Genomic DNA, 24,054 nt, shown 5'->3' with positions numbered 1-24,054 from the left:
CAGCTATTATTTCAATGTCTGGAGGAAATCATCCTTCTGCAGATCTCAATGTAGATCACAGAGCTGATGAATTCTAATAAATATAGAAAAATAGGGGCATATTTAAAAGCTTTGGTCACATTTTCTGTTCAGTACGCCACGTAACACCAAGCTCATTTAGGCATACGATCTTGTTTTTAGTGGGCAAATCAAATGCTATGGTTATATTCAATATAATTTGTTTTTTATTTCACTGCTGTCTGTTTTGTTTAGCATTTTGTTTGTATTTTTATTATAGCTGTTTCACTCGATTCAGAGAACCTGTCTGGACTTGTCTAAAGCAATTGTACTCTATCAAAAGAGAATCTGTTGTAAGTATGCCATAAGTGTGAATATTGACCAAATAGACAGTAAGAAATTGGATATTTTGCCTTAATATATAATTTTATATGTTTAGGAAGCAAGACAAGGAAACTACTGTTTAGGAGTGTCTGTCTTTGCTCTTTAATTGGTGGGGTGGGGTCTTTAATCATTTTATCGGAAATTCTTTACATAGGCTGTTTTTCAATGCAAATACCATAACAGAAGAATTTTACATTGAGTCTACCATGGATAAGTACGTGCCATTTATTTTCCTAATTATAAAAAAGTTTTTTCAGTTTTATATCTTGGGATTTGGCATTGTTTTTATTTGATTGCCCAGGCTCTCTTATGTCCAATTTTGTTCCTTTTAAAATGACCAAATGGAGAGAGAAGGCAACAGTTAATTCATTGACTATATTTTGTTGACAGCGCTTCTTCCTGAACATTTTCTATGTCAGATATTGGGTTTTTTAGGGAACAAGATTTTCCTATCGTCATCCCATCTTAAAATAATTACCAGCAAAATTGTCTCTGAAATACTAAATATCAAGTTGTACGTTAGTATGTTTTTAAATTTCCATTTGTAGGTCATTGAAGAGTACAATTTCTGTATTTCTGAGACTAAACTCTGAGAAGTTTGTTTCTGACTACTGCCAAACCCCTTTCCAGTAATCACAAATTAACAGTTGGGCATTTTCCTTCATTAGTAAACTTTTATGAAGACTGTTTTTTGGAAGTACAAAATCCTAGGACTTAGAGGCAGAATTTTGTAAATTACCTGTGTTACTATTTACTAAGTGTTTGAGCTAAGACTTCTCCAGGGCTAGAACTCCATAGTCTTGGGTATGAGGAATCCAGACACATGACACACTGCCCCCAACATTCCTCTGTCCCATATCCAGTCAGCCACAAATGCTGGTCCATTTTGTCACCTACTTTGCTTTCAGATTCTCCCTGCTGTACCTCTTCACAGCCACCGCCTTAGTTCAGGCCACCATCAGCACTCTTACTTGGTTTGCTGCATCAGCTTCCTAACTGATCTCCCTGCCTCCACTTTTTCCTTCTCCAGCCCATCATCTGCACTGCAGTCAGAGTGCAGTCAGCAATCTCCCAGAGCTCCCAGTGGTCAAAGCTGGGACAATTTGAGCAAAATAACTGATTGTATTAGGTTAGAGCCCATGAAGTAAGATAAATGTCCATTGAGTGTATATGGAAATAAACAAAAAAACAAACTGATATTTTCATGATATTAAGTCTTCCTATCGAGAAACATAGTTTATATCTTTTTAGTTGGGTACTCTTGAATACTGCTTCACAGAGTTTTAGAATTTTTCCTTTACAGGTATTGGGTATCATTTTTTGGATTTATTCTTATGCACGTAATATTTCTTTGATACAGTTCTAAGTGGAATCCCCTTTTTAATTATGTTTTCTGTATTTTTGCTGCTGGAGAATAAAAATATATCTGACTTTTGTGTTAAGCTTATATCCATTCACGTTATTAAATGCTGCTATTATTTCTAAGAAAACAAAAAAAAACAAATGGGGGAGAAGAGACAGTTCTTGCTTATAAAATAATTGCAATTAATAAATCTAGAAAGAATGAGGGAACCACAGCATCACCATTAGGTAAATACCACAGTAAGAACTGTGGCAGGCAAGATTCACTGAAAGATGTTTTAATTAGTGAGTGAAAGTTTGAGGAGAAACTGGACCTTTACATAGTCTTCTGTATTTACCCCCCAAATTTTTAATAATTACAAAAGGAAAAAATCATAATTTTACAGTGGGGAAATCCAGTAGACATGACATGAACCAAATGATGGAGGTTAACACCGTCAGTAATAATGTGTGTTGATCTCCGGTAGCCCTGATATGAAACACTAAGAAGGGCACTCCACCTCTGCGGTTTCCTTCCCCCAAGTCTGTAACCCCAGTCTAATCATGAGAAAGTAGACAAACCCAAGTTGAGGGACAGTCCACAAAATTCCTGAGCAGTACTCTTAAAGGGCGGCAAGGTCATAAAAGACAAAAAAGCCTGAGGAACTGTCACAGGTTGAAGGAGACTAAAGAGGCTTGACAACTCAACGTGGGATCCTGGAAAAGAAAAAGGACATTAATGGGAAAACTAGGAAAATTCAATAAGATTGTGGTTTAGGTAGTGGTATTGTACCAATGTTATTTTCCTAATTTTGATTATTCTACCATGGTTATGTAACATTAGGGGAAGAAGGGTACACAGGAACTCTGTATTTACAGAGTTTACAAATATTTACAATTTTTTCTATCAGCCTAAAATTATTTCAAAATAAAGCTTTCTTAAAAATGTACATTGGGGCTTCCTTGGTGGCACAGTGGTTAAGAATCCGCCTGCCAATGCAGGGGATGTGGGTTCGAGCCCTGGTCCAGGAAGATCCCACATGTCGCGGAGCAGCTAAGCCCGTGCGCCACAACTACTGAGCCTGTGCTCTAGAGCCCGTGCTCTGCAGCAAGAGAAGTCACCACAACGAAGAGTAGCCCCCGCTCACCGCAACTAGAGAAAGCCCACGCACAGCAAGGAAGACCCAAAGCAGCCAAAACTAAATAAATAAAATAAAATAAATTTATTTTTAAAAATAAATAAAAATGTACATTGGATCATATTGCTTCTCTGCTGAAAAGTCTCCAATAAGTACTTGAAGTAAGATGTATACTTCTACTCCATGGCTTACAAATTCCTACACAATCTGACCCAGTTCACCTCTCCAGCCACTTTTGCTCTTACCCACGATGTGACCTGAGGCCTTTTGCACTCACTGTTTCCTCCATCTGGGATGTCCCTGCCCTCATTGTCTCTAGTGGCCCCGTATCCTTCAGAGCTCAGCTTAATGGTCATCTGCTCAGAGATGCCTTCCCTGACCACCCAGCCCAAAGCAGCTACCAATCACTCTCTCTTACTCGCCACCCTCCCGCCCCCAATCTGGTATTTTTCTTCTTGTGTTTAGAGTTTGTTTTGAGTTTTATATTTTTTATTTTCTGTCTGCTGCTTGAACATAAACTGCCTCAGAGCAGGGTCCTCATGTGTCTTGTCCATCTCTTTATTCCCAGTGACAAGAACAGTGCCTAGTACATATGAGATCATTCATAAATTTGTGCTAAGTGAATTAATGCTGCCAAGCTAATTGGTTTTGTAGTTCTTTGGTTCCCTTATCAGGGCACATCTGAAAATCTAATTAGGAGTTAAACATGAAAAGATTTTTATTTGTCTCTGAATTAAGTCCCAGTTGAGTGAAACCTTATAAGTAGAAACATTTGAGTTATCTGATACCTGTATTGCACCTGAATTTTAAACTTCTATAAATTTATTTCAGTATTTGAGTTTTAAAATTAAGGAATGAACATCCCTTCTTGGAAGATGACACAGTCATCACTAAGTCATCCAACCTGTAGCCTGATGCCACTCAAACTTTTTCCACCACCCTCTGAGCAGTGCTGCCCATTACCAGATTCCAGCTCTTAAAATGAAGCCTGTCTTTCCAGCCCAAGTTTAATCCTCAAGTGTGTAAAATAACCAAAAATGGATTCTCAAGTGCTTCAGTCTACTTAGGTTTATTTAGGAAAGAGTACATTTCACCACCCTTGTAGTCATTCAGGTACCATGAATTGGTTTCTTCCTAGCCTTAAGTTCATGTGTTCATTTGTACGTGACTTGAGGTTTCAAGGTAAAAAAGGTGACAGTAGCCTCATACTGTTATAAACAAAAGTGTGAAATTTTCCCTTATTGTGCAGTTGAGTCCCATATTAGTAAGTGGAGAGGAGGAAGAATGGAAGGTATTAAAAAACAACAAAGCTTCATATAATTATAGGAATTTTTAAAAATTACCTAGAACCAGGACATAAGTATCAGATAAATATTTAGAGTGAAGTATACAGCGATAACAAGGCAAAAGTTATAGTTAGTTCAATTTCACAAGCATTTAATTAGTGCCCTGAATAAGACTCTATGCTCAGTCTTGGGAATCCATAGTTTGGATGAGGTCCCTGTCCTGAGAAAGCTTAGGTTCTCACGGGAAAGATAGACACGTTGCCCACCCACGGACACCCCAGTACCAGGTGCCGAGAGGGCGCTGCTGTCACAGAGAAAGAGGGATCACCTGCTTCACAGAGGAAGTAGCATTTGAGCTAGGCTTTAACCAATGAACTTGATTTTGAGAAACAGAAGAGGAAGGAGGGTAGTCACTGACCATCAGGAAGAATGGATTCTAAAGCCTCTTCTCCGTGGAATGTTGAGTGTAAGCTAGTCACAAATTAATAAGGAAGCAGTCGTAGCTTTAACCTTCACTTTTGGATTCTTGGTTCCTGGCTAATGTTTTACAGCTGTTGTTGGGGGGGATAGTGTCAGGAATGGGATGCATTCTGAAAGAAGTCTGGATTGTTCATGAAAGCAGACAAGAATCCTGGTAGCATTTAGAAAGCATTTTTAGAGACAAATGATTGGTAAATGCGTCAGTACAGAAATGTGAAATAAGAGTAGTGTTCAAAGTGTGTCCCTAGCAAAGTCTGTGTTCAGAGAAAAACCATTCTGGGAAGCTCCGTGTCACTGCTTGCCTGTGGCTCAGCTGTTGGTGAATGTGTATTCGGACCAGTAGCTGCCTAGCAGCCCATGCATCCATTGTGTGGATGCACTGCATTGATCAAATCAGTCCCCAAGGTAGGGAAAGAGAATGTTTTGCTACTATAAATAACTAGCCTATGATTATATCTGTATATACATCTTTGTGCCCATTTTACTACTTCCTCAGGACGTAGTTTACTCCTAACAGAAGTACAACGTCAAAAGATGTGTACAATTCTGACTTTTTAATATTTACTGCCAGATCAGTCTGTAGAGAGCTTGTACCAGTCACTTTCTCACCAATAGCACCCTCTGAGGTTGTCTTTAAAAAATAAGGCCAAATATATGCAAATATTGAATCATTATGTTGTACGCCTGAAACTAATGCAATGTTGTATGTCAGTTATACCTCAATTTTATAAAATAAGAACAAAGAGTAAGGTCAAGATTAGGCATTAGCAATTCAGATTGGGTTCCAGCTCTGCATTTTAAAAATGCACCAAGTCACCAACTTGATTACCTACATACCCTCAACCTCCACCCCCTGCTCCAGCCAAGACCTATGCCATGGATAAGGTATTTGAATTGCTTTACAATCAAGTGGAATGTAACTCAGAAAGCAGGGATCAAAAAGTCAGGAAGAGGGAATAATAGGGGGAAACTGGCCCTACATTATAGGCAGCCACAAAAGATTCCCACAGTCATACTTGACAGACCCAACTCTTTTATTTCAGCTCGAAGCAGCACATTATCAGCTCGCTTTTCAGTACAGAGGTCATTTTCTGGTTCTGATTACAGAGCACCAAACGCACTGACAGATGCACTCAAGTGAATTTGATCTCTCGTTTCGTAAATGGAAGAACAGCATGAAAGTTAAATGCGGTGGAGGCTTACCTTGTAGCCTTCCACTTGGATTTAATTTCGTCTCGTTTTTGCCTCTAGAAGAGAGAGGACCTTGTGATTTGTCTCTCTCCTCTCTGTCATAAAAATGTTCATTGTTCATGACTCCTTTTGGTCTTTTCTCCATCAGTCTTGTCTCAAGAAGAAAACGAACTGGGAAAATTTCTCCGATCCCAAGGCTTCCAGGATAAAACCAGAGCAGGAAAAATGATGCAAGCGACAGGAAAGGCCCTCTGCTTTTCTTCCCAGCAAAGGTGTGTGGCCTGCACTGGTGCTCTGTTGTTGGGGGAGGTCTCCTGAGGACCTGGGACCCACTCATTCATGAAGGGAACCTCCTACTGGGAGCTCCTCTGTTCACGGTTGTTCGTCTGTTCGTACTTAACTCTGATTCAGATAACATGTATAATCTTTTTCCTTCCCTATTAACTTCTAAAAAATGTTTTCCTATTTCTTCTGGTCTATAGTTATACCCCAGTCACTGTGAGTGCTATCCTAGGCTTATATTTGACCTTCAGTGTTCTTCATAGCAAGCCATCCAGTCCCCTTCCAGCAGCTGACTAAAGCAAGAGCCTAATGAGACCAGGCAGAAGGGTTCCCCGAGTGCCCTCTGGGGGCAGTTAACTTGAGAGGGGTGCTGTTCAAGATGCCCTCCGCGGTTCTGCTCAGACCCTAGATCAGCAGCATCAAAAGCCTCACCTGAGAGTTTGTTAGCAATGCAGAATCCAGGCCCCACCCCAGAATTACTGAATCCAAATCTGCATTTTAATGGGTCCCCAGTTGTTTTCCATGCATACTCAAGTTTGAGAAGCTCTGGTGCAGAGAAAATTGTAATAGATCAGTGATTTCTTTTTTGACACTACCATAACTTACGTTCAAGGTCCATGTGGAATAAACAGGAGCCGCTGCACAGAGTCACACTTTGTATCTGAGAAGGTGACATTCCTTCTCTCCTCCTCCTTCCCCAGTAACTAACAAGCCCCCCAAAATGTCAGTCACTAATATTAGGCAGACTTTATACCTAAGTAAGGCTTGTAGGTAGTCTCCAAAAATATTCGGGCCACGAAAATTTCACTCACCCAAACTGTCCAACATTTTCTTCTGCTGTTAATTTTTCCTCACCGCTTTCTCTCCCAGTGGGCCAAAAGCAGGCCACCACCTGTTATACATGTGTTCCTATGAAGATCCAAGAAAGGTGGGGTGGAAAGAAAGAGAACCAAACGTGTGCATTTTTCAGTGGTTCCCCCTCCTGAGCATTCTGGTTCACTCTAATGACATTTGGACCCCAACTTTCATAGTTGAATGCAACAATTTCCAATAGTTCTCTACCCCAGTTTTCCAAGAGAAGCATTGGTTTATAATCTTTAATTGCACCTTTTAATCTTATTTATAACTGTTTTCCTTGCAAAAATAATACATACTCATTCTAGAAAAATTTTAAAACAGGAACAGACCAAAAGGAGAAAATTAAAAACAACCCAAATTTTGCTAATAGAGATGGACTTGCTTTTAACCCCTTGATAGATACTTTCAATGCATATACGCTTGCCCCAGTCTTACAAGGATCATTGATTCTTGAAAAATCTTTCATAAATTCTTATATATTTATTTATAAATATATAAGCATTATATATTTCTTAAATTATACATATAATTATCACTAATTTCAGTGGGAAAAATTCTTATACATACCTTCATGCCAAGATTACCATCCACTTATGGGAAACAAGCCAAATCCTTGGACACAATCACCACAAGAGTTACTGTTACTGATCATATAATTATTTTATAATGTTGCTATCCAGTTATACACTTTCATAGTTTTGTACAAAGTTATCTCACAAAACATATGGTACCTTAAGTTTATATAGTCTAACCTTTGGATACAGACAAAAACAGTAAAAGAAATCAACCAAAACAATGTAAATGATACTGTAAACCAGCAAACTGCCCTGTATCCATAAATTAATGTAGCTTGGACAGCTTGCAATTTGGAAGGTGGCCTCCTGCAAGATGACTCTGATTCCATGGTACTCAACTGCTCACGAGGCACATGAAATCCAAACTACTTCTGTGCACATGAGGAAAGTAGGAAGATTACATAAAACTCCCATAAAGTTGAATTCTCAAACCTTGAATGGACATAATTTGGGATTTTCCAGAATATATTTTTAATATAAACAGCAGCATACCATACAATTTTTGAATAGTATTGCATACTGATTATTTAGCAAATTGATTTTTTGTTCAAATAATCCTAACTTTCTTTATGTCCATGTATACCTTTTTAAAAACGTCCATAGCATATTATTCCATTATCTGGGCATGCCATGATACGTTTAACCAAAGCCCTCTGTCCGCTAGTGTCCACTTCTACCTTTTCCTACTAAAGAGTAAACGTCTTTGGACTAGACCTTTAGGTGCTTTATTAATTATTCCCATTGGGTAGATTTTAGTGAATGGAAACGTGGGCCAGTCTTTCACTGAAGTTTGATGTTTCCAGTTATTGGATTTTTTTCTTGGTCTAGACTCAGTCCCTTATACCACAAGTGAATGGGTTTTCACCTTTCTGATTTTATATGAAACAAGTTACAGAAAAAAATGTGGTGACTTTATATGCCTCTTTCTTTTCTTCAAGATCTGAACACCTATCATCATGTCATTATATCTTCAAAGGTTTCTAACTTTATAACAGTCAAAGAAATCAAGAATATTTTATTCACAAGACTCTGTTTCAGCCAGTTTAGGAAAATTGGCAAACTCTAAAGCAAGAGATAAAGGAGACCAGAAATGAACAGGATTCTTAGAGGAACAGCTGAGGACTCTTTCTTTAAATAGAAGTCTCCAATTTTATAAACCTTCATACCAGCATTTGTTTTACTGACTTATTTGGTAGTCATTGCTACAACAGCCCATTCAGTTTGATGAAAAGTGAGTATTAAATTTAATCCAATGGTGATAAAACACAAGCTTACTTTATGGCACAACAATATGTTTTTGAAAACAGCCTGCAGCATCTAGGTAGGATGATGTGAGCAAGCTATTTTTAGAGAAGTGCTGAATATTTAACAATGATGCTTTACAGATAAGAGGAAAACCAGAGAAAATAGTAAAAGGAATTTTTTTCTTTTAAACAGTTTATTGCCCCATCTATAACCTTAGAGTGCTCTGCATATGTCTTCAGACATTGATGGAACTGCCAAGAGCTGACTTCAGCTCACTGACACCACTTTTCCCTTCACCTTAACAAGTTTGCACTTAAATTGAGATGTAAATACTAATCTTTTATTTTTGAACCTATGCCCCACAGCTTCATGGAGACTACTGTATTTTAAGAGTATAATTCATCTGACATTACTCATTTGAGGGAGGAAGATGAAAGAAGCACTATCCTCCTTCCCCTCCCAAATAAATATTTTATCCAAAGTTTGACATGCATCAAACAATTTTTTGCTGAATAAATAATGGTATGTTATGACCAGTATTATAATTATTTTATACCCACTTCGTTGTATAAAATACATTCATTTCTGGTGTAGTATCCTTAAGTTTGGTTTTTTTTTTTTTAATAAGAATCAAATCACATAACCTATCTGAAAGTGCCTAACACAGTAGACCCTCAGTAAATGTACTTCTCCCACTTCCTAGACCATTTAAAGATGCTTCTGTTCGTACTTCATTCTCTGTGACTATTGAAGCAAGCAGCAGATGCCCTGGCCTTTGGAGAGTAATCCAGAATGGCCTAGACAGGGAGACCTCATCCTGCACACATCCATGCCTTCCCAAAGAGCCAGGCTTCAGGGAGGCAGAGGGCAGGGAGTGGCCAAGAAATGGGAAATAGTCATGCCTTGACCTTCCTCCGTTAACACAAGATTGGTTCCAGCTTTAAAGAAGTACTCTGCCCAGGCATGAGGCCACCCCCAACAATACTGATGGAGAGACTCCCCAGTGATAGTTAAGTAACAGTAATCCAAGGGATCAGCACATGGATAATCATCTCTGGTTGACTCATCAGTTCACATACTTTTCAGTTATAGTTCAGCAAGTATTTCTGCAGCCTTGGCCATGTTTCAGGCACTATTCTAGGCTCATGAGTTTAAGACTGGTAAGCTATCAAGGATTCAAATTGCTGGCCCTCTTAGTTTCACTATTGTGGCTTTACCCTCTTGTCTAGGTTGGCCTTGCGAAATCCTTTGTGTCGCTTTCACCAAGAAGTGGAGACGTTCCGGCATCGGGCCATCTCGGACACTTGGCTGACTGTGAACCGCATGGAGCAGTGCCGGACTGAATACAGAGGGGCGTTATTATGGATGAAGGACGTGTCCCAGGAGCTTGATCCAGACCTCTACAAGCAAATGGAGAAGTTCAGGAAGGTAGGAGATTTCATGAGGGTTAACAAAAGGGGTACCTGCTGGAAGGTAATGAGATGTGATTTGAATCCCTCTAGTAAAGAAGATGTAAATCAAAAGCACCAAGGATGCAATTAATCATTGCTGGTGTCTCTTTACGTGACAGAATACCAATTAATGTGATCTATAATTCTCTAAGGATAAGATAGAAGAGACAGCTGGAAATTGCTGGGATTTAGTAACTGGTTTTAATTAAAGTCAGATTTTCATGTAATGTGCACTTTTTGTAAGGCTGTCACTTGTAGATGCTTCTTCATGCATAACTAAAAATCAAGATTAGACCAAATGAAACCGGAAGGTAAGAACAGACTATTGGGGAAATCCTTTTTAATTGCTAATGAATATTAAAATTAATAGAGTAATAATGCGCCTTTGTTGCGTTTAGTTGTAGGATTAAATAATGTGGCATTGACTCCATCTGCAGCAGACCCTTCAGCTATTTGTATGGGCAAAATAGATAGCTGAGGAGATGGATATGCTCTTAAATTTCCCTGAAATGACTGGTGAGCAGCAGAGGAACAATGTTTCATTGTGTGTTTAAGTGTCCGTGTTCATTTAGCTGTTTGGAGATTTGGTCCTGCGAGGATACATTGCACCACTAGGTGGCAGTCATACACTGAATATTTATGAAAATGCAGCGAGATTGTGTGTGTGTGTGTGTGTGTGTGTGTGTGTGTGTGTGTGTGTGTGTGTGTGTGTGTGTGTGTGTGTGTGTGTGTGTGTGTGTGTGTGTGTGTGTGTAACCTTGGTAGGTCTTTGTTTGGTCGACTTGGATATATTTCAGGGTATGAAAGACCAAAAAATCAAGCAAATGTTAGGTTTGACATAATATTGTGTCAATTGTCTAACTCATTTCAAATGATCCATTTGTAATTGTGGTATTGCGTAAAATACCTAGATTTCACATTGCAGAGCTGTGAATGGGAAACCCTGCTGGTGTGCAGGAGGTTAGATGTGTGGGATGTGGGAGGATGGGGGGAATGTGTGGAGAGGGGGAAAAGAGGGACCTTCTGTTGCTTAATAATAGGGTCACCAATTGTTGACCCAGGTATTAGATTGACACAAATTCTTTTAAAAGGCAAGTTTTACTTTGGTTTGTAATTTAGAATCCATCTCTATGAAGGGACTCAGAGTCCATTTTCTTTCTGATCATAGATGGCATTAGTGTGTTAGCAATATCCAATTCCTTAGTAAGGCAGGTTTCTGAGCTCATGGAAAATCGGAACTGAGAAGTTCCTTAAAGATGAGCTAGTGAAACTCACTCATTCTATAAAAGAGAAAACCTTAGGCCCCAAAATAGTAAATAAAACTTTTCAAAGGTTGATCGCTAGATGTTGGCAAGCCCAGGCTACATTTGAAATTTCCTGACTTTTTAATCAGGCTGGTAATTTGGTTTGTCTTTGACACTTTATTTGGGGGTTGGAGGAGGATGGAGTGGAAAGGTTAAAAAAGGAAAAAGGAAACAAAAAACCCAACATTATCTGCAGGGTGTGATGCCAGTCACTCTCTATCTGTTACCTCATTTAAGCCTCACAATAACCAAGACACAGATTTTATTTTACAGAGGAGGAAAACGATACCTAAGTAACTAGCACAAGATCAGACAGGGAAATGAAAGTCAGAATCCTAGAAAATATGCATAATTTTTTCTTTAAGAGAGGAAAGGAAGGGAATTAAAGAACATATCTAAAATCAACGAAAGCATTTTCATAGTAACAACTCTCCTGTGATTTATTCATTCAACAAACATTTATTGTGCACTTTCTGTGTGCTAGGTAATAAAGTAAACATAAAATTATTTTGGAAGGCAGGAGAATTTAACGTGAACTTGTGTTTATTTGGTTTTGTTTTGAAGGGTGGTTACTAGCTGTGTAAGGATGAAATAAACCAAGCCTTTTGTCGTTCGGTTTGAATGTTGAAACATTACCCACTCTGTAGTGTCATCAATCTGTCGATTTTGGAAAATATGGGTTTTTTAAAAATAAAAAAAATCCTTTGCCATGCAGAAGTAGCTGAAGCAATGCCTTACTCCACAATCCCATGTGTGCTGGATTTAATTTAATAGCTGAACATGGTGTACTTAGAATTTAGAGAAATAATTTTTTAAAAGAAGTCTGTATTCAAGTGTATATTTGATTAGACTAGACTCTCTACAAGGACAGGGACACGGTTAGTTCTCTTTACTGCCACAATCCCAGGGCAAGCCCAGCACCTGGTCCAAGTTAGCACCCATATCAGATGGCCAGAAGCGAGCCATGGCATTTGAGTGCCAGATTCATGCCTTCTCACACCTGTAGAGCTTTCCCGCCACATGCAACTGACCTTACAATGTTTGGGAAATAGATATATACGGTTTTGCAGGTAAGAAGTAGCATTATTAGTTTGTGGCTTGCTGCCCTCTTTGGAATGAATTTAAATCGTGGAGGTTGCTATTTGCATGGAGTTCATAGCATGAATCTTAACTTTGAGTCAGCTTTAGTGTTTTGTCCCAGTGGGATTCCATTTTAAACAGAGTCTCCATTTATCTCTCAGGAAAGTGTTACTGAAATGTGTTTTCCGAGTCCTCTGAGAGAGTGGTCCAGCTCCTTTGGAGTCACTGTGGGAGGGGGAATTTAGTCTCCTCAGAGCCAGCTGCCTCCCTCACATTCTAACTGATGAATCCTGAACTAAATTCTGTTCTTTGGGTTCATACTTTCTGAGGAAACAACATTCTAATTCATACTTGGCAAGTGTGACACCCCGCCCCGGGCTGGTTGCAATCTTTAGTGTGCACTTATTCATTTATTCATTCATCCAGCAAATGATATTGAAGCCCACCTTGTGCCAGGCCACCTGCAGCGGGATACAGTAGTGAGTGAGCAGACACAGAGGCTGCCCTGCTGTCCCGGGCAGTCACTTGGAGACAGAGCAAGTAAACACGGTGTAGTAAGGTGAACCGTTGTCTCAGGTAGCACATGGTGCCACAGGAACACCCAGGGCAGGCTTCCTGGAGGAAGTGGCATCTAAACTAGCCCTGAAGGATGAGAGGGAAGGAGCAGGGCGGAGGGACTAGGGACAGCAGAGCAGAGTGCCAGTCTGAGGAAGCAACATGGACAAAGGCCTTTAGGTGAAGGCAAACAGGATGAGATTAGCTCCTTTTAGATCCCTGCAACCAGAGTGTGAAAGGCAAAGGGGGTGGGGGGCAGATAAGCAGACCACAGCTGAAGGGACATCTCCCTGAGGGCCGAGGGGAATGAAGGGTGTTGAGAAGGGGAAGGGAATGATCCAATCTGTGTTCTCACAAGCTCGCTCAGATTTCAGTGGGGAGAAGGGATTGGAAGGGCCCAAGCCTTGAGGCTGGGCGAGCCACAGACGAGACAGGGATACCCAGGGAATGAAGAGGGAAGTGGACCAGAGAGAAATAAATGTCCTGTTCTGACCTCCGCCAGACTCAGTAACAGCACCACGTTAATTACAGAGCTCTTCATTCGTTTTTAGAAATGAGCAGAATAAGTATAAATAAATGAAGAGCAAGATCAAATGTACTTTCACTTACAACCAAGGCATTTTTCCTAGTGTTTTCAAGATGCTAAGCAACTTTTTAAATAACACGCAGTGAGCATGACCGAAATGATGAATGAAAAACTTAAAATTAAACAAAGCAAATGATCTGGTTTCATTCTGGCACCCTTTGAGCACATGGGCCCGACGACAGAGCTCTCGGTGGCAAGATTAGTAAGCATTTCTTTTCTTTTTTATTTTTTAAACATCTTTATTGGAGTATAATTGCTTTACAATGGTGTGTTAGTTTCTGCTTTATAACAAAGTGAATCAGTTATACATATACATATGTTCCCATATCTCTTCCCTCTTGCGTCTCCCTCCCTCCCACCCCTCTAGGTGGTCACAAAGCACCGAGCTGATCTCCCTGTGCTATGCGGCTGCTTCCCACTAGCTAGCTATTTTACGTTTGGTAGAAACTTTGTCACAGCTTACCCTTCCCCCTCCCCATATCCTCAAGTCCATGCTCTAGTAGGTCTGTGTCTTTATTCTCATCTTACCCCTAGGTTCTTCATGACATTTTTTTTTCTTAGATTCCATATATATGATATCTAAGCATTTATTAAGTGCCTATCTTTGGGGATGGAAATACAAAGAGGTGGGAAAGCTTGATCTCAGCCCTCAAGAAGGACCCTGCTAGTCATCTGTTCCTTGTCAAAATTACCATGGTAAACAAGACACCTGGAGAGTGGGGCCCTGTGTAGCTCTTCTCCTGAAGACCAAATAATGGGAAATGGTGGATGCATTTAAATGGGCAGGGCTGGGCTGCTGTTGCCATTGGAAACGCTCCTGACAGTGTGATGCACCCCAGGAGGGAAATGGATGGGAGAGGAGGCCACAAAGTATTTTATGAGCAGTTACAACGTGTGATATATGTGCCCTTTGAAGGCAGAGTAAAAGGGTATAACTTAAAAATAGAAGTCAGCTTCTTGTAGCAGATTACATCAGCTTAAGTTGTGAGCTCACAGAAGGGCTTTTGCAGCCTGATGCCCTTGAGAGGGTCCTCCTGGGGTCAGTTAAGTGTCTTGTTTTTCTTGAAAGTCAGAAATGGGATAGAGGGTAATTATTCTAAATGGAACAAAAGCTGTGCTAGGTGTAAGAAAATATTTCTGAATCCTCTGAAGTGATAATATGGAAATGTATATGTGGGCATTTGGATTAGTTGGAGTCCTTATAGACAAGGACAAGGGAACTGGCGTTTTAATGAGGGCCATTTATTAAGTGGCTTAATGAAATCCTACAGCATTTGTCTTGTGTTTCATCACCATAATTCAAAAGGGTATCAAAAAGGTATTGTAGGGAATGTGAAAGATCCACTGGTGTTCTCAGGCTTGTATCTATTTAAAAGAATGCTAGATTTTGGAGAGCTGTGAATTCGCTAGACATATTATCGAAGGGTATGTTACCGTGAGAAGGTTTGTTAACAAATGGTGGCGGCTTAATAGGTGCGGACATATTAGAGTCATCTGTCAGTGGTGTCCCTGTGTCCCCACTGAAGGTTTGGGTCTGTGGAGCTTGATCAAGGACTAGTAAACAGCAGTATTGACATCAGAGGGGTTTTTTTTCCTGTGGACAAAGACTTGGGTTAATTAATTTGACAGTATCATTAATTACTGCTGAAATCATTGGTCTTTGTCAGAGGTCGGGCTCTTTTAGCAATTGAGGGCAGGTCCCATGGGATCTGGAGATGCCAAGTAACGCAGGCGTGTCACTGCTCAGCCATCTCCCTGTACTCCAATAAAGGCCTTTCCTTTTTGCCTGAGCCATCCAGCTTTCAGGCTTAACCCAGTGTTCTGCCTCTGTTCAGGGCCAAGGGCGGGGCGGGGCTCCACCCAGCAAGTTGTGTTGAGTGAGTGTGGAAAATGTCAGGATTTGGTCCATACAGTAGACCAGCAGTAAGTATCTGTGAAGGCAGTACCTTGACTCCCAGGGCTTTGCCCAATTCATACATAAAAGCGGAGGGAGGATTTGACCCCTTATCTCTCTGTCTTGTCTGGTTCTAAAATTCTCTGCACTGGCTTGAGTCCTTTGATGAGGTGAAAGTTCCTTTTGTAAAACTAACACACACTATCGTATCTGTTTCACAACCCTCCATCTTCATTTGTTGGTATTTGATGTGTGCTTGTTATTTGTTTTGGTTGTTTAACTAGGGTGCCTGTTTTTTGTGGTCCCCAAGAAGATTGAATCTAGCTGCTAGCCTCCACCCTTGGGTTGCTGTTTCTTTATACTACCTAAATGCCAAAAGAAAAACATGCTATTTTCACATGGCACGACGGGGAAGGGAACAGATCATTATGCCCTCGCTTTCATTTCTGAATTTCATGAGATGAGGCCTTTGCGGCCTTGTATGTCTTTATTGATTTTCTCCACTGAACTTGGTGAAGAGCAAAAATTAGTTTCAGGGTTAAGCCAAGACCATGTGGAAAAGCATGCATGAAACAGCTAATTCCTGCAGAGCTGATGGCTGGCTGGCTTCTGCTAGTGACTGGAAATAGAGAGGAGGAAGAAGCATGACCTCTGAGTGGGGTGGCGGTGTGCTCTGTTCCCAGCCCTGCCTACACCAGCTGTGACAGCTCCGATTGGGGTAATAAGCCGGTTGCAGTTTCTCCTCCACTCAAGGAGAGGGTAGGTACTAGATGATCCCCAAGCTCTCTTCCAGCTGTAATATTTGTAGTTTTCCTCTAAATCGTTAAGCTCTAAAATCATTAAGCTCATCAGTAAAGAAGTATATACACTTGAGCAGGGCTAACGTGTCCTTTTTTTTTTTTTTTGCGGTACGCGGGCCTCTCACTGTTGTGGCCTCTCCCGTTGCGGAGCACAGGCTCCGGACGCGCAGGCTCAGCGGCCATGGCTCACGGGCCCAGCTGCTCCGCAGCATGTGGGATCTTCCTGGATCGGGGCACGAACCCGTGTCCCCTGAGTCGGCAGGTGGACTCTCAACCACTGCGCCACCAGGGAAGCCCTAACGTGTCCTTTTGTGTAGTGTTTTCCTACTACAAGCAAGTTATGGTCTTGTTGCATTTGCTTGGGCCTTTTGCTGTTGCTCTAATCTTGGACTCTGGAAAACAAGAATGTTTCACTCCTAATTCTTGGGTAGAGGAGCGCTTGGCGTTTACAAAGTGTTAATATTTGTCTCTTATTTAGATATTCATACTTTCGCGAGGGTCAGAAACCTGTGGCCCGCAGGCCAGCTGCCTGATTTTGTAAGGTTTTTAGTGTTAACACAACCATGCCCATTCATTTACTTGTTTTCTGTGGCTTTCACCATTCCATGGCAGAGTCGTGTAGTTAAGGACAGAGACTATGGTCTGCAAAGCCAAAATATTTTTGTTCTGCCCCTTTACAGAAAAGTGTTTGCTGTCCTCTAATTTATAAGCACCTCCAGTACATGTTGAAGATGGGTTTTTATCATAAAATGAACCATCTTAACCATTTTTAAGTGTCCAGTTCAGTAGTGTTAAGTATATTCATATTGTTGTACACAGATCTCCAGAACTTTTTCATCTTGAAAACCTGAAACTCTATACCCATTAAACAACCACCCTCCATTTTCCCCTCCCCCGGCCACTGGTAACTATCATTCTACTTTCTGTTTTTAGGAATTTGACTACTTTAGATTACCTCATATAAGTGGAATCATGCAGTATTTCTCTATGACTGGCTTATTTCACTTAGCATAATGTCCTCAAGGTTCATCCATGTCGTAGCATGTGGCAGGGTTTCCTTCCTTTTTAAGGTTGAATAATCTATTGTATGTATACACCACATTTTATTTATCTGTTTATCTATCAATGGACACATTTGGGTTGCTTCCATCCCTTGGCTATTGTAAATAAGGCTGCTACGAACATTGGTGTGCAAATAACTCTTCAAGACCCTGCTTTTAATTCCAAATACATAATAAACAAATATAGTTTCTTTTTAGTGTTATAATCTCTCTTTAGTGTTTTATTTAATCCTGCCATTGAATAAAATTGAGACTCAGGCTATGCAAGCAAGGAGTCATTTGATTTTGATGTTATCATCTTGGAAGATACTATCTGCACATCCTAATTCATAATTCAGGGACTTCCTTGGTGGCGCAGTGGTTAAGAATCCTCCTGCCAATGCAGGGGACATGGGTTCGATCCCTGGTCTGGGAAGATCCCATATGCCGCGGAGCAACTAAGCCCGTGAGCCACAACTACTGAGCCCCCGTGCCACAACTACTGAAGGCTGTGCGCCTAGAGCCTGTTCTCCACAACAAGAGAAGCCACCACAATGAGAGGCCTGCGCACCACAATGAAGAGTAACCCCCATTCGCTGCAACTAGAGAAAGCCCTCGCACAGCAATGAAGACCCAGTGCAGCCAAAATAATAATAATAATACACTTATTTTAAAAAATAATTCATAATTCATATTGTCTAATTTCTATAAGAATGGTAAATATTTGGACTCTTAAAAAAATAAACGTATGTAATACCGTAAAAGCTAACGTGTCAGCTTAAAGTAGATTTTTTCCCTCTGTCTTGAGAGAAGTATAAAATCTTTGCATATGGCATTTCTCTAACTGTTTGAAGGAAAAGCTTGCTTAACTTTCAAGTTTCAGAATGGACTCTGGGCAAAAGTTCATTATCAAAGTGTGAACTGATCCAGTCCAAAGATAGTTTTCCTTTTGCAAGATCGTCTGGCTTTTCTTCCTAAGACTTACATGTCTTGGATGGCATATGCAAGCCTGGTCTGTAGAATTTCATGCATGATAATATACAAAACATACAGATTTTACTGAGTAGAACCATCAGGTTCCAGATCGAAATCTTATAACCATGGCTTTCTCAGTGCCTCAGCAGCTAGAATCTCTCGGATGAATTCATTATTTCCATGTTTCATCACATTGTGTTTTTGGCTTCAGGTTCGGGGGGGTGGCTGGTGCCCATGACACCCTCCCCCCTTCTTGAAACCACAGACTATTCCATCTGCCTCTGTCTCCTTTTGGTAGCTCCTGGAGAAGATGTCATTTTAGATTATGGTTTAATGGAAAATTACTGTATTCAAGTAGTATGATATACTACTTACTGTCTCTATAGTTTGTCTCCAAGTCTGTCATGTCAGTATATCCCTCTAGATTACCCTGTTCCTTTTGGTTAACAGCTCAAATATCATCTTTCCCAGCTAGTTCTCTTATTCCCTCATGGTAACTTGGTTGCAATTTTTACCATCTTCCAGAATTTAGTATAAAAGAAGACAGTTGCACCCTGGTGGGTTAACTTAACACCCTCTTTTTAAATGTTTATGCTTTAGGGATCTATTCCACTATGCTATTATTCTTATTTTACAAAATGGTGGTTTACTTAGACACACAAAATAGAATGTGGATTTTATTTAATTTCAAACAGGAGCAATGTATCTACTATTGCCTGAATGCCAATAGCTTTATAGCGCTGTAAGTTACTTTTATTAGAGTTAAGAGGAATTTTCTTCAAATACATTCTTCTTTCCAACCAGACTTTTCAGTGACAGAAAAAAATAATGATTTGATGGTTGTCTAAACTGTCACTTTTACATCTAACTGGATTTATAAATTGGCTATGGAGGGTTCATATTTCAGAAAGAAAGCTCTGAATCACAATCGCTTTACGAAAACACCTGGGTTCTGTGTTAGTTTGTCATCAAGGTATATTGAAAGAATTTGAATACCACTTTTTAAACGATTGAATTATTTTTGTGAACCCCTAATAAAGCATTCCTGACAAGATTTATCCGAGCAGTATTGGCCCCATAATGGAGTCATAGACTGTCAGTGGTTTCACAGGTTTTCCTGTCTGTCAGTAAAACTCAGAATCTCCTTCATCTCAAGTCCAAGTCCATCCACACCTCAGTGTTTGAACAATCAAAAGAATGAGTCAGTAGAAAACTGGTATTTTCCATTCACAGTTCTGAGATTTTAAAAGAAAAAAAAAAGGTATTTGATGATTCCTTGATTTCTAGGGAACAGATGTAATTTTAATCTCGGAGGGAAATTAGCCAGGGAGGCCCTCATGTGACCCAGTGTATGACCTGGGCATAGTAGCTCTGCTCACTAAAGCGTGCGTGATTCAGCTCACTCCTCTCAGAAGGCTTCCCTTTGCCTCCTTTAATGAGTTTTTAGTAAAAGTAAAACCTTAAACAGAAAGCCTCAAAGTGTATGTGCTTACCCTTCAGGCATAAAACTTTTCAGGACAGTTCCGGGTATAAGAGTATTATCCCAAGTGAAAAAATTCTGTTTCCTATTCAACAATTATCCCACACTTAATCATTACACAAGATAAATGAAACTCATATTTAGGAGCCCTAAAATCTTACACTGGCCAATTTTACATGGACTCAGGGAGCCCTAAGAAGAAGCGGGCCCTTGAAAGGCCATTGGTATAACTTTGAAATGAAATTCCCACATGCATTAATCAGGCTTCTGTTGTTCTCATCAAATGAAATATGATTTTAGGGCTTGGTAACACTTCACAGTTGATTGGCTCTTTCTATCCAACTACCCATCTATCTGTCCATCCATCTATTTAAATTCACTCCCCAGCTGTGATTCTGAGACAACCATTGTCATTTAGATGCTGATTCCTTACTGTGGTTCTTCTGGTGACGGCTGACATTGGAATAAGGGATACTACTCAAGATAGATTAATTATATAAACAAATTGAGGGATGGGTTTTGTTTTTTTTTTTCTGCTTTGTTCTTTTAAATCTTTTTTTTTTTTTTTTTTTCCCCTGGGCCTGTAGAGATGGGACTCTGCATTCTTATGAGGAAGAATAGTTCATGGGTATTAGTTCATGTTCTGAGAGGTCCAGGCAGAGACTTGAAAAATACCCACATCTAGGGAGGAAGAACCATATGGAAAGCCCATAGATGAATGCATGGGAAATAAATGAAGAAATTTCTCAAATAGACAGAAAGCTGAAAAGAAGTTAGTGGAGTAAAATATATTACATTTAGAATCTTGTTCCCTTTCCATTTTTTTTTTTTGTCTTAAATTAGGGAAAGAAAGATACAGGAGAACCTGGCAATAGTAATTTTTTCTGGGGCAGGGGACTAGATTAGAGAGGGGTTGAGAGGAGTTAAGCAGAAATGAGAATGAGGTTGGAGTTTTACTATATTCCTTTTTGTGCCTTTTAAATTTTGTGCCATGTGCATGTGTTATCCTTAAAAGAATATGTATAAAAAATAATGAGAATAAATGAGATTAGAGTGGGAACAGATAAGATTTGGTAGAAGGAAAGGGATAATGACAGAAAACTCTCCTAATTTGACAAAAATGAGGAGGGTTTTTTTGGTTTGTTTTTAATAATAATAAAGGGAAGAGAGAAGACAGGCATTAGAGGCAAAGATGGGAAGCTGAGTTCCAAAGGTGATATCATACAGGCAGCCAGATGGAGGAGGTTGGAGGGTGAAGTCATTTTCGAAAGCCGTCAGCAGGGAGAGTCATGTGAGGTGGCCAAGTCACCAAGGAATAAAAGGATCAAAAACAACGCCCGAGGGAAAACCACCAAAATCAAGAAAGATGAGAAAGTTTCCTTTAAAAAGCCTTCACTGTTCTAAGAGAACTGGAATACGCAGTTATGCTTCTCCTCAAGGGACTGGGAAAAGGTGAAGAAGTAGAAAAATAACTTTTTCCATCCCCCCTCAATTGCGTCCTAGAAGGAATGAATTCTGTGTTTTGCACCAAGTGAGAATTTAGAGAAAATCCTTTCCCAAAGATGAATCAAAGGGGGAGAGGACCGCTATTTCAGAGGGGATTGTCTTCACATTTTCCACCCATGCTGGGGCCTTTGAGTTGGGTTGCAGCATCTATAGGTTGATATTTGATCTCTTACCTTGGGGGTTTTCTGCTGCCTTCAATGACTTGTTCTGTGTTCGTCATCCACTTCTAATTCTCATTCATGCTACTTAACAGGCTCAGAGAAAAATTTTCCCTATAGCGCCTCCCCACTCTCTTCTCTAAATCTAGCAATTTTATCAGTTCCTTTTTACTGGTAGTCTTCCAGGTTTTAGAAACTAAACCAAGAGTATTTATGTTTGTCATTAAAATTTCTTAAGAAGTAAAATCAATTGCCATAAGTCAACCTACATCCCTTTGGCTTCCTATTATTTATTTATTCCTAGTTTATTTTTCATATTCTCACAAGGGTGTTCTGCTGCTCAAGTGTAGAAAAAGATGGAAATACATGCAGATTCTAAACCACACATATTTTTGTGCACACATTATGGACTGGGCTCCCACTCACAAAGTATACAGGTCAAAATCAGATACAACAGGGAAGGCGTAAGGACATAGTCACTCCCAGGGTTTCCAGAGGCTGCAGAGCATACTCAGGTTTCACTGGAATTTTATCATGGTCACCATAAATCAAGTGTTTTAGAATAAGAAGTTGAAACACATCTTTAATTTTAAAGCTTTCCATATCTTCCTCATCCAGGCTGTATAGGCGATACTTCCTCATCCTCCTTCCCCAAGCGCTGCCAGGAAAAGCCAGTGATTTGTAAATTGAAGCTATGTCAGCAAAAGCATTTATTGCTACTTATTATCCGGGCCTCCGTCTGCTTTTAATTTTAATTCTCTGCTGAAAGAACTAGCTTTGCCTTAAAAAAATGTTTGCACATCTTCCACTTTATAATGAAAAGATAACAACTAAAAGTATTGATGTGAAGCCAGACAATGGTTAGGTTTCCTAAGTTAGCCTCCCTCTTTCCCATCCGTAGTGTATTTTAGGTTTGGGCAAACCTCTTGTATACTATATCGACCTACTTGTCACTCTTCTCTCCCTGGCATGTTCCCATTTCCCCCACCATTTTGCAATTTCAGCTAATAAATCATGTAAGTAAAGTAGACATTAAGAAATTGATGTTAGGAAAGAGGGTTTTGAAAATGAAATGAAGACTTGATTGACTTTTTCACTTATTCTTCAATCAAGAAAATGAGAACAACCAATTTCAAGAGAATGTTAAATATGAGTTGTGCAAAGTCAAAGTACTGTTCATTTCTTGTTTAAAGCTATCGTTTTCATGATACAAAAGCACAGCAGATATTTAAGCTCCATATTGGACAATATGATAGGTTTATTTATGTTAAGATAATTAACATATTTGAATTTTTTCCCAGCCTAGGGTTTTTCTTAGCATTCTGTCTTACAGATAAGATGTAGCAGCAACTTAAATATGTATACAGTGCAGGATATTTCTGATTAAATATTTGTAAGGTGTCTTCAGTTTACAAAGCTGTTTCATATTCATTACTTCATTGGAGCTACACAACTCTTCAGTGAGGGCATGGATTCTTTGTCCTGTTTCACAGCTAAGACCACTGAGGCGCCATGGGTCTGACTGACTTGCCCATAGCCACATATGTGAGTCAGTATTCGACCCAAGTCCTCTGACTCCACAGTCAGTGATCTTCCCACCTCTGCCTTGAATTCCTCCCAAATCCGATAAATGGATCCCTATGTAGTGCTTAGTCGCTGTGGGAGAAAATGTTTCTGTGGTGGAAGAGACCCAGCCTCCCATTAAAGTAGCAGCTACCTCTTCCAGCACGTTCCACATCTTCTGTTCTCATTTTCTCTGATCCCAAGGGCTCATTTTTACCAGTACCCTTAAGGAATTGTTCAGATTTTTTTTACTTCTCACCAAGGCAGCCCATCAATCTGTCTGCCTTCTGAACATCTAGTCATGTTCTGTGTTTGGCTTTTAGCGTTTCTCCCGTTCCGTCTTATCCTGTGAGTGCAATTTTCAGTAAAATGGCTGGTGTCTCCGCATGGGTTCCTTGGGGCCAGGCGCCTGAATCCCACAGCAGTATACTTTCTAGAGCCCCCAAGCCTGAACACATGGTATAAGGCTCAAGGATGGAAAGCTGACATCACAAAGGCCAGCAGCCAGCCAAGGATCCCGTGTATCAGCTTGTAGGTTTAAAGCCAGTACACTACAGAAAGATCAGTACTCATAAGAGAAGAGTAACAGAGACGCTACAACAAATAGGCACAGAAAGATAGGTGGCCTCCTGCCACATTTTCAGTAAAGGACATTTTCCTACATACCCAACTAACCCTGAGTTAGGGCCTCTCTGGCCTGTGTTGTGTATAAGAATCCTCTGAGAAGTGAATTGGACAAGGAGAATCCTGGGTCCCACCTAAGGATTCTGATTCAGGAAGCTGGAAGTGGGACTCAAGAGTCTGATTTTTTTTTTTTTTTTTTTGGCTGCGTTGGGTCTTCGTTGCTGCACGCGGGCTTTCTCTAGTTGCAGTGAGCGGGGGAT

The 24,054-nt window shown here is 40.1% G+C and overlaps 1 protein-coding gene and 1 long non-coding RNA gene across 21 annotated transcripts in view; both read left to right on the top strand.

The window, feature by feature from the left end:
• Window positions 1-24,054, top strand: part of ICA1 (islet cell autoantigen 1) — a 149,431-nt gene that overhangs the window by 25,235 nt on the left and 100,142 nt on the right. For all 20 annotated transcript variants that reach the window (XM_033420438.2, XM_033420430.2, XM_033420435.2 and 17 more), the window contains 3 exons: window positions 278-350; window positions 5,967-6,090; window positions 10,008-10,206. In XM_033420438.2, the coding sequence (XP_033276329.1) occupies window positions 278-350; window positions 5,967-6,090; window positions 10,008-10,206 (396 nt within the window). The remainder of the gene's footprint in view (window positions 1-277; window positions 351-5,966; window positions 6,091-10,007; window positions 10,207-24,054) is intronic.
• LOC125965409 (uncharacterized) overlaps window positions 10,213-24,054 on the top strand; it is a 54,734-nt gene continuing 40,892 nt past the window's right edge. The window contains exon 1 of the long non-coding RNA XR_007479246.1: window positions 10,213-14,288. This is a non-coding gene — a long non-coding RNA (uncharacterized LOC125965409). The remainder of the gene's footprint in view (window positions 14,289-24,054) is intronic.

Source organism: Orcinus orca, chromosome 9 (genome assembly GCF_937001465.1).
Source record: "Orcinus orca chromosome 9, mOrcOrc1.1, whole genome shotgun sequence".
Lineage (NCBI taxonomy): Eukaryota > Metazoa > Chordata > Mammalia > Artiodactyla > Delphinidae > Orcinus > Orcinus orca.
The sequence above is the reverse complement of the archived record's forward strand: the minus strand, read 5'-3'. Positions and strand labels throughout refer to the sequence as shown.